This window comes from Chrysochloris asiatica, unplaced genomic scaffold (assembly GCF_000296735.1).
Source record: "Chrysochloris asiatica unplaced genomic scaffold, ChrAsi1.0 scaffold00116, whole genome shotgun sequence".
Classification (NCBI taxonomy): Eukaryota; Metazoa; Chordata; class Mammalia; order Afrosoricida; family Chrysochloridae; genus Chrysochloris; species Chrysochloris asiatica.
Genome location: NW_006408634.1, coordinates 4,869,974 through 4,881,439, shown reverse-complemented (window position 1 = coordinate 4,881,439; position 11,466 = coordinate 4,869,974). Strand labels below are relative to the sequence as shown.

At 44.1% G+C, this 11,466-nt stretch overlaps 1 protein-coding gene across 1 annotated transcript; it reads left to right on the top strand.

Moving 5' to 3' along the window:
* The first annotated feature begins 404 nt into the window (after positions 1–404).
* On the top strand, positions 405–8,553 carry LOC102816899 (sialic acid-binding Ig-like lectin 8-like). Its single transcript, XM_006868365.1, has 8 exons — positions 405–441; positions 509–889; positions 1,105–1,383; positions 3,780–3,794; positions 4,903–5,145; positions 5,940–6,024; positions 6,812–6,893; positions 8,320–8,553. The coding sequence occupies exons 1-8, from the start codon at positions 405–407 to the stop codon at positions 8,551–8,553; spliced, it is 1,356 nt and encodes a 451-aa protein (XP_006868427.1).
* The last annotated feature ends 2,913 nt before the right edge of the window (positions 8,554–11,466 follow it).

Genomic DNA, 11,466 nt, shown 5'->3' with positions numbered 1-11,466 from the left:
TCTCTCCAGAGACACTTCCCCCTCCTTATGTGCTGTGCAGCTCTCCCTCGGCAACCCCAGAGCCCCATGCCTGGTAGGACATGCCCTCCTTAGCATCTAGAAGCTGTGACCTACAGAGCCTGGCCAAGCAGCCCCTAATCTCCTGGTGTGGACAGTGGTACAGTGTGAAGGCAAGTTCGCAGACAGAAAGTGAGGAGCTGGGAATGGGATCTACCCCCTGATGTGTGTGGCTCTGTCTGGACCCTATCTAGAAAGTAGAAGCATTTTCCCTCCAGGGATCTGACAGTGTATGGTGTGAGGTTCCTCTTCTGTGGCCAATTGCCTTTCCGATTTCATCCCTGAGCTTCCTGTCGTAGCTTCCTGTCAGTCCTCTAGCATGACTTCCCAGGACTCTTACTCCAGAAATGTTGCTGTTATTATTGATGCTCCTGCAGTGGGCAGGTGAGTGGACAAGGGGGTGGACAATGTTGAAGGGACTAGAACTGAGTTTAACCCTTGTTTCCTACAGGGTTCCAGGCTCAGAACCACATATACTGGCTGGATATTCAAAAGTCCGTGACGGTACAGGAGGGTCTGTGTGTCTATGTGCCCTGCTCAGTCAGTTACCCCCAGGAGAAATGGTCTACGAGTACTCCAGCTTATGGCTACTGGAACAGAGAGACAGACCAACCCACAAAATACCTTGTGGTGGCCACAAACACCAATAGAAAAGTGCAGGAGGAGACCAAGGGCCGATTCTACCTTGTGGGAGACCCCAAGAAATACAACTGCTCCCTGCTCATCACAGATGCCAAGAAGACAGACATGGGATCATACTTCTTTAGGGTTGAACGAGGACAAAAAGTGAAATACAGTTATGTATCTTACAAGCTCTCTGTGCATGTGGCAGGTAAGGACTGGGTGGGGTCAAGGAGACACTACAGGGGAAGGGCATGTCCTCGGGACAGGGATGGGATGGTACTCCCTGATCCTCATCCTGAGAGGGGCTGAGGGGAACAGGATGCTAGTGTTGGTGGGGAGGAACCAACCTGCCTGAGGTACAGGTTGCTTTCAGGGACCACTGGATGGTCCCCATCTCCACAACCTGGTTCTCTCTCCCCTCAGCCCTGACGCAGGCACCTGACATCCACATCCAAGGGACCCTAGAGTCTGGTCACCCCAACAATGTAACCTGTAAGATGCCTTTGGCCTGTAAAATAAACAGCTCCCTCACCTTCTCATGGATTGGAGTAGCATTCAATTCCCAGGACCACAAGACTACTTACTCCTCGGTGTTCACCCTCACTCCAGAACCACATCACCACGGCACTCATCTAACCTGCCAGGTGGCCTTTCCTAGAGCAGATGTGACCACAAAGAGGACCATCCAGCTCAATGTGTCCTGTAAGTGCTCATAGGAATACCCGGGTCCCTGAGAGCTGTGGGTGTCGGGGAAACTAGGGCAGACCTGGGATGCTGCGTTCTGGATCCTAGAAGAAGGGATTGGTGAAAAGCAGGACACCTCCTTCCTGTGTCTCAAGTTTCTGGGAGGAAAGAGACAGCACACATCTTCCTGCCACTGAAAAGGGAACCATTATTTCTGTCTGTCTAGATGCCCCGCAGAACCTGACCATCAGTGCGTTCCAGGTGAATGGTACAGGTAGGAAGCAATCTCTCCACTCTGAGCCAGTGGTGGACAGGAGGTCTCTGTCACTGCTGACACCAAAGCTATCCATGACCTTCTCCTTGCCCGATGGGTACAGCTGTCACCAGTCCCAAGGCTATGTGTTCATCCCAAGCCCTACCTTCACATGGCTCGTGATCTGGGTCCTAATGATCTCTTTAGTTTAGTTTTTGTTACAGTGATTTTTCTTATCATATTTTATGGTGGCAAAACAACATGTGATGAGACATTCACTTGCAAATTCAGGATTTTTTTTTTCTATGTAGACACGTCAGTGATGTTGGTTTTGGGCCTCATGTTGGACAGCTCTCACCATTGTCAGTTTCCAAATAATTCCACCAATCACAGAGACCCAGTGTCGCCCCCAGAGCCAAAGCGTCCCCTTTGCCCCTCCTTCCTACCCCTGATGTCCATTCACCAACTTTGGTCTCTATGCAAGGACATTTGCCAGTTGCATACTAGTGGGATCATACACTATTTTTATGACCGACTTCCTTCACTCAGCACAATATTTTCATTACGACTCTATGGTTTTTCAATAACAGGCATATCTTGCTTTATTTTGCTTTGTTCTTTTGCACTTGGAAGATATTGAGCTCTTTGCAAATTGAAGGTTTGCGGCAGTCCTGTGTTACACAATTCTGTTGGCACCATTTTTCCAGTACAATGTGCTCACTCTCTGTCTCTGTGTTGTGTTCTGGTGATTCTCAGAGTATTTTAGACTTTTTTTTTTTTTTTGTTGTTGTTAAGTGCCGTTGAGTTGGTTCTGACCCATAGCAACCCTGTATAGGGTTTCCAAGGAGCCTCTGATGAGCTTGAACCACCGACCTTGCAGTGCAAACCAACTTTGCAGCCTAGCGCATTAACCCCCAGCACCACACCAGGACTCCTAATAGACTATATGTGTATATGTATATACAGACTATGTATATTCAATTTTTAATAGACAACAACATATGTATATATAAATTCGAGCCTTGGTGGCACTGTGATATCAGCATTTAACTGCTAACCCTAAGTTTGGTAGTTCAAGCTCACCAGTCACTCTGGGGAAGAAAGATGAGACTGTCTACTCTCATAAAGATTTAATCTCGGAAACCCTAAATAGCGTTGTCATGAATCGGAATAGACTCGGTAGCAGTGGGGGTATTTTGGTTTTTTAGTGAATGTACATCGTAGAGTCCTGGTGTGGTGCTGTGGGCTAATGCACCAGACTGCAAAGCTGTTTGAACTGCAAGGTCAGTGGTTCAAACTCAGTAGTCACTCCTTGGAAACCCTATACAGGGTCACTATGGGTTGGAACCGAATCAACGGCACTTAACAACAACAACAACAATACAGTACTTAATTGGTTCTCCATTAACAGAAAATGATAGTGTTTCCAATACTTTGCTTGTACAAACAGTTCCCCTATGTGCCTGTGTGTGGTTCTGTAGGAAAATTTGCTACTAAATTTCATTCTCAGTAGCATTGTATTTATAATCCCTGCAGGTATTGACAAAGTGTGCTATTTACACTCCCACCAGCAAAGGTACTTATCTCTGTTTAAATTCTTCATCCTTGCTGATATCAGAGGTGAATGCATTGTCATTTAAATTTGCATTCTCCTTGTTTTGTGAGTTGAGGATCTCTCCTTGTGTTCAAGAACCATTCTGGAAAAAAACATGTACATTTTCTTAATGATCTGAAGTTCTTTTCATGTTAAGAAAATCTGCTGTTATTGTTAGTTGAAAATATGTATTTCCAACCTTTTGACTTAGGGTATTGTGATTTTGCTAGGCAAAAAGGAAAAAAAAAAAGTATTTTTATTTGGTAGTGTGCCCTGGAGTTGGTTCAGACTCATAGTGACCCTGCACAGGGTTTCTGAGGCTGTAAAATCTTTACGGAAGCAGAAAGCCTCATCTTTCTCCTGCAGAACCGCTGATTGTCTCGAACAGCTGACCTTGAGACTAGCAGTCCAACTTGTAACCATTAAGCTACCAGAGATACACTCAACAGTGTCCAGGAGCCATCTCTGAGCAGTTGGCAGAGCCAGCTGTATGCACCTTTCCCCCACTCTGTGTTCAGTGATTCCAAATGGAGTGCTTGAAATAAGTAACATTGGGAATGTTTACAGCATGGAAATTGTCAAGTGCTACAGATCTGAGTTTGTTTACTTGTTTGTTTCTTTGTTGAACATTCTTTAAACACTTAGCCGTAAACCACTGGCTGCATTTATCAATATTTTCTTTACACCTCTGACTTTGCCCACTCCAACATTACTTTTAAATTGTACCACAGTTTTATCCAAGTAGCCTCATCTCTGCTGCTGTTGTCGTTGCTAGGTGCCACCAGGTCAGTTTTTGACAGACAGCAACCCTGTGTGACAGACTAGAACTGTCCCAGAGGGTTTCCTAGCTGTACAGGGTCGCTATGAGTCAGAACCAACTCCACGGCACATAACAACAACAACAACAATCTTTATAGAAGTAAATTGCTAGGGTTTTACCCATGTCAGCCGCTGGGTGAGTTAGAACCACAAATCTTTCAGTTAGCAGTCAAGAGCTAACTGTTGTACTGCCAAAGCCTATTAGTGTCATCTCTAAGCACTCCCAAACAACCTACTTACTCAAGCCTTAGAGGATGATGATCACTTCATCCCTCAGCTAGCGTTCCTCCCCCTGTATTTTCTAGTGATATCCTTCTGTGTCAACATCTCCCCCTAGTCTGCTCATGTATGTTCTTCATGCTTTGCTTAAACTTCTCCTCTCCAAGACGCCCTCACTCTGTCCTGACAATCTCACCAAGCAGACCATTCTCAGCTTGAGTCCATCACCAAAGTCATTATGTGTCCTTGTAAATATCTGTCTTTGAGTCGCTTGCTCATGAGACTGGGTCCCTCAGGCATCGCTAAATTCAAAGGGTCTTGGCAAACTGTTGTTGAAAGACTAAATAAACGGCAAGATTCTTGGAATTGAAGTGAATCTGGGTTCTGAGTTGGTACAAGTCAACAATTCAGGAGGGATGGGAACAAAGGAGAGTCAGGCAAATGAACATGGAAATGTACACTTGAGAAATGCTCTTGACGAATTGACAAGGTCTGTTCTAGTCTCGTTTCCTTGGGGATGAACCCAGATAGTAGGAACCCATCAATCAATGAAGAGAAGAGACTATTTTATGTAATGAAAGAAAAAGATATCACCTCTAAGCCAAGTCTGAGATTACCTTTTTTTCCATCTCTCCAGAACCTGAAACCCTAGGCAATGGCTCATCTCTTCCAATCCTGGAGGGTGAGTCCCTGTATCTGGTCTGTGTAGCCAGCAGCAATCCTCCTGCCAAGCTGAGCTGGACACGGGGGAACCTTGATTTTCAACCCTCCCAACCCTTGAACCCAGGAGTCCTGGAGCTGCCACGGGTGGCGTTAGGGGACCATGGGCAATACATCTGTCAAGCTCAGAACTCACTGGGCTTCCAGAAAGGCACTCTGATCCTCTCTGTGACGAGTAAGTTGTTGGATACCTGGGGGAAGGACACATGGCAAAGTTGAAAACACCTTCCAAACATTCTTCCTCTTCAGGGGACCCCCACAGCTGCTTTTCTCTGCTCCTGGGAGGCTGAGGGTCTGTGCTGCAGCTATTCTGTTGGAGCCCAAGTCAGCCCCTTACCTGGGCTAGCAGGCTGAGGACAGGAAGAATAATAATGCCTCCTTCATTGTAAACTTTAGCTGGGTCCTGAGCTCCCTGAGCCTCTGCATAGAGTTCAGCTCTGGCCTCAGGCTCAGCTGTGATGGTCAGGGTGCCCATGACAACCAGAACCTGGTCAGGCGGAGGGCATGAAGGCTGATGCCTGCAGAAAGAGATCCTAGGAGACTCAGAGAGTAGGAGGAATGGGTATGAGCCCAGAACAGGAAGAGTTCTTGGTCCTTTGGTTAGGGAGAAACCTGAGGGCCAGAGAACTACAGTCATATAGAATGGTGGAGAACAAAGGGGTCTCAGATGGAAGTGAGTGTACATGTGGATTATGGATTTGCAAAGATTGTATGGTCAGGAAAAAAGCCCTGGTGATCATGTGGGCTAAGTATTGAGCTGCTAACCACAAGGTTGGTGGTTCAGACCCACCTGCTCCTCCTCAGGAGAAAGATCAAGCTGTCTGCTCCCATAAAGATCTTCTACTCTGTCCTCAAGAGTCACTAGGATTTGGAATCAAGTCTGTGGTAGTGGGTTTGGGTTTGGTATTGATATGTTTGGATAACTGATTGGAGGAGTTGAGGCTCACCCCAAATATCACTTGTGCGCAGGTAAATCTAGGATCTGGTCAACAGTTGCCTGGGGAGCCGGCATCATGGTCCTACTTGCTCTCTGCCTCGGTCTCATCTTCTTCATGTGAGTTGAATAATAGTACCTACTTCACGTGGTTTTAGACACTGCACAAGCCACTATCGTCACTAACTGAACACTCATCAAGTTTATGTCTTCGTTTTGCATCCTGGACGCCAAAATTGCTCAAGTGAGATAGTGGCTTTTTGCAGCTTTAAAACCTTAAGGATTCACTCAAAATGTATCTTTAAGAGGATACATAGTAGGCTAAGAGCCATGCAAGTTGTCCCATTGAGTGTGGGAGCAGCAATGGTTCATAGTAGAATTCTTGCCTTACATGCTATTGACCTGGGTTGATTCCCAACCAATGCAACCAATGCCCAGCCCCACCTGTCTGTCAGTGGGGGACTGTGTGTTGCTAGGATTCAGAACAGATTTCAGTGGAGCTTCCAGGCTAAGACAGACTAGGAAGGAAGACCTAGTCCTCTACTTTTAATAAGCAGCCAGTGAGAATCACAATGGCCAGATCCACAGTCATGGGGATGGTACAAGACTGGGGAGCAACTCGTTCCGTTGTATATGGGGCCATCATGAGCCGGGGACAGACTCTACAGCAACAAACAACAGCAGATCGCATGATGTGACTCATACCCAGGCAAGGACGAAGAAGAAAGTCAAGCATTCAGCCTCCCGCCATCTTGGCCAGATGTAGGGTCTGTTCTCAATGCATAGGTCCAGCTGTTGAAGGGGAATGGGGCATATTTTCTTCATGGTCTAAAGCTAGACAGCAGCCCTCAGCTCCCAGGCTCCTACAGAGAGTCAGCCAGGCTGAGGCTCTGCTCTCTTTGTTCAGAGTGAAGCGCTACAAGAAGAAATCTTCTGAGACAGCAGCAAGCATGGATGACATCCATCCTGTGTTGAATACCTCTTCCCAGGTGAGTGATGTGGGCATCTTTTCATTCCATTTACCAGCTGGACATCTCCCTGGGGATGGTCCATAGGGGCTCATTCATCATGTCAAGAACAGAGGTCCATATTTCCTCCCAAAATTTGTTCCTCCTGCTGTTTCCCACTGCATTTATCCAAGCCAGAGACCTGGGTCTTGCCCTCTCTTCCTTCCTCTCTTTCATGTCCCAGAGCCGGTAATTCACCAACCAACCAGCTGCTATGGGGTCAGCGCCAACTCACGGTGACCCCATGTGTGTCAGTGTAGAACTGCACCCCATAAGATGTTCAGGGCTTGGTTTTTTTGGAAGTATATCACTTTGACCTTTCTTCTGGGTGGACTTGAACCTATAACCTTTCAGCTAGCAGTTAAGTGTGTTAGCTGTTTGCAACACCCAGAGATTCCTAAGACTTATCACACAAACTCATAAATGCAGACCTTTCCCCCACCACACCATGAGCCTATTATGGTTGTTGTTGTTGTTGTTCTGTGCCATCTCATAACAACCCTGCATAGAGTTTCCAAGAGTGGCTGGTGGCTTTGAACTTCTGACCTTGAGGTTAGCAGCCCAGGGTTTATCCTATGGTGTCACGCCAGGGCTCACTGTAGGCAGGGTCACGTGTAATTCATCGATTCTTACTACTGGTGTTCTGCCTCTCTCCATCAAGTTACAATTTGAAAATTCGATGTGTATTTGTTCCTGTCATTTGTTTTACAATATGGTACTGTTTTCTTTTCCTCATAGTCTAAGCTCAAGAGATCTGACTTATACGTTTATCATGGTATGCCCTAGGGCTAGATAGAACCTTGGAGGAGATACTTCATCTCACTCAATCTGTTTTCATATCTGTAAAACAAAGATGACAGTTATATCATCCAGCGGGAAATAGAAGAGCTCAGTGAATTAGTAATAAGTACTGGCACATATGATTAAGTGCTTAGCTACTAACTGAAAAGTTGATGGTTCAAGTCAACCCAGAGGCACTTCAGGACACAGTCTTGATGATCTACTGCCACAAGGTCAGAGTCTTGAAAACCATTCTAAGCAAATGTTAGAACTGAATAGTGCTGATAGTTACAAGAAATCCTGAAAATAATTAATTTTGCTGAATTGTGCATGTAAGAAATGGATAAAAGGCAAATGTCTTGTTATATATCTTTTTACCACAATAAGAAAAGAAGGAAGGAAGGAAGGAAGACCCTATGGAGTAGTTATAATCTGCTCATATAGAGTCTGTGTGAGTTAAAGTCTACTTGATGAAAACTAACAACAACAGGCCATTATAGGCATGAAAAATTGTTAAGATTATGAATCAATGAGTGAGTCTGAGCTCAGGAAATGTGCATGGAATAGATAAATGAATAAATATGCGTCGGCCCCAACTTCCCTTAATGACTCTTGCTTCCTTCCTCAGGCCATATATGTCAACTCTTACCCCCTCTGCCATTCCACTCTGGGTCACCTGAGTGAATCCAGTTCAGGAAGCCCCTCGAATTACTCAAGCTCACCCACCGCTTTCCCCATCTCGAGAGAGGAGCCAGAGCTTCATTACACCTCTATCAGTTTCCAGAGGATGAGGTCCTGGGATGCTCCTGAACAGGAGGACGCTGACACCACTGAATACTCCGAGATCAAGATCCAAAAGTGAGGATTCATCCAGAGCCTCGGCTCTGGCTGGAGCCCAGTGAAGACATCTCTGAGAAAAGTGTGCTTCAGGAACAGATTCTTGAAAAACTGTCAGCTCTCTGGGTCAAGGGAACGTGGAGTTGCTTGGAATGCTGAAGTGTATTTCAGTTTCCTGTGGTTGCTATAACAACTTACCCCAAACAGTGATGCTTAAAACAATAGACGTGAATTCTCTCACTATTCCAAAGATGGAAAGTTTGAATTCAGCGTGTTTGCAGGGCCATGATCTCTCTGAAGACTTTTCTTCTTAACTTTTTAAAAATTGAGTGAAGGTCTACATAGCACTCATTGGTTTTATGTTCAACCAATTATATACTTCACTTCATCTTAATGATTGCAATCCCTTCTATGAAACATCACCTGTCTCACTCCTCCCCATGAGTCTGGTTTCCCTTCCTTCTCCAAAGATTTTTAAAGAAAAATCTTCCCTTGGTCTTCTGGTAGATATAGGCATTCCTTGGCTTGTAGAAGCATAATTCCAATCTATGTCTCAGTCTTCACATGGCTACTTTCCTTCTGTGTCTCAGTCTTTTCTCTTCTTTTCATCTTGGGTTAGGACTCACTCTACTCCAGCATGATGTCATGGTAGCTTAACTAATTATATCTGCAAACAGTCTTCTTCCAGATGAGTCCACAAGCATAGGTTAGGGGGTTAGGACCGTCCACAAAGTGATTGAAGGTCACAGTTAAAGATTCCTGGGTTCAAATCTAGGCTTATCTACTAACCAAGGGTATTACAATAGGCAATTCATCTTACCTCTCCGTGCCTAAATTTTCTCTTCTATAAAATGGAGATAATAAAGATATTCACTAGGTATGTTGAAAATTGGAAAAATGCACATTTGTGTTGTTAAGTGTACTGTAATGTGTATTTCGTTTAACTATGTGTGCTTCACACAGAAGAAAATTTTAATATTTTACTCTATTAGACACCATTTTGGAGTCCTGGTGTGGTGCCGTGAGTTAATGCACCAGACTGCAAAGCTGTTTGAACTGCAAGGTCAGTGGTTCAAGCTCGCCAGCTGCTCCTTGGAAACCCTATACAGAGTCACTTTGGGTCAGAATCGACTCGACAACACTTCACAACAACAACATACACCATTTTAAAGAATCTTGCTTTACAATTTTAAAGAATGTTCTGTTTAAAAGTATATACGTATATTTAATATAACTTTCTGGTGGGAGAAGATATTGCAGTGTATATACATATATTTATATTTATATATATTAGTAGCTCTGGTAGCATAGTGATTACGAATCAGACTGCGAACCTTAAGGTCAGCAGTTTGAAACTACCAGCTGTTCTGCAGGAGAAAGATGAAGCTTTCTGCTCCCATAAAGATTTACAGTGTCGGAAACTCTGTACAGGGTCGCTATGGGTGGAAACAGACTCGACGGCACATAACAACAACAACAATGTGTGTGTGTGTGTGTATATATACGTGTGTGTGTGTGTGTGTGTGTGTGTGTATAAGGAGCTCTGGTAGTGTAGTGGTTACAAATTGGGCTGTGAACCTCAAGGTCAGCAGTTCGAAACTACCAGCTGTTCTGCAGGAGAAAGATGAGGCTTTCTGCTCTCATAAAGATTTACAGCCTCAGAAACACGGTACAGGGTCATTATGAGTTGGAACTGACTCCACAGCACATAACAACAACAACATAGAGAGATATGTATGTGTGTGTATATATATATAGATATGTGTGTTTATATATGTGTATATATATGTGTGTGTATATATGTGTATGTATATATATAGATATGTGTGTATATATAGATATATATGTGTGTGTGTGTGTATAGATCTGTGTGTGTATATATAGATATATATGTGTGTGTGTGTGTATAGATATGTGTCTGTATATATAGACATGTGTGTATATATATATGTGTGTGTGTGTGTGCACAGATATGTGTAGGTGTATATATAGATATGTGTATATATATATATGTGTGTGTGTGTGTGTGTGTGCACAGATATGTGTAGGTGTATATATAGATATGTGTATATATATATATGTGTGTGTGTGTGCACAGATATGTGTAGGTGTATATATAGATATGTGTGTACAAATATATATACTGAGAGAGAGTCCTGGTGTGGTGCCATAGGATAAGCACTTGACCTCAAGGTCAGTTTGGACTGCAAGGTCGATGGTTCAAACTCACCAGGTGCTCCTCAGAAACCCTATATAGGGTCACTATGATTCAGAATAGACTCAACAACACTTAACAACAGCAACAAATATCCTACAGAGACACAACAGTACAGTATATGCACTATACTGCTAACTTACACTATCGGCAGTTCAAATCCATCAGTAGCTCTTAGAAACTCTACATAAGGTGGCTGTGAGTCGGAACTGACTCAACAGCGCACAACAACAATATATCTATAAAACAAATGAGACTCATATCCAGGGAATACAAAGAATTTATATATATAAATTCTTCTATAAACCAATATGAGTCAGATGGTGGATCGGGCAGACTTGCCGTGAGGAGCTCTGTCAGTAACAACACGAAATACCGGGCCAAGCAGGTAGGGGATGGTGCTGGCACTCTGAAGCACATATAAAGGAATATTTGGAGGATTGGAGGGCTTTTACCTTAACTCCATTGATTTCTAATTCAAGACGCTCAGCTATTCCTAGGGCCGCCATCTTGGGAGAGAACATCTTGATTGTATCAGGATTGATATCAAAATTTAAAGTGACAGTTTTGACATAAAACCAAATGGCCACCACTCACCTGTCTGTCATGCTGTGGTGGCTTAAGTTCCTGTGATTCTGAGGGCTATGCCACCAGTATTTTAAATAACCAGCAGGGTCACCCATGGTGGACAGGTTTCAGATGAGCTTCCAGACAAAGACAGAC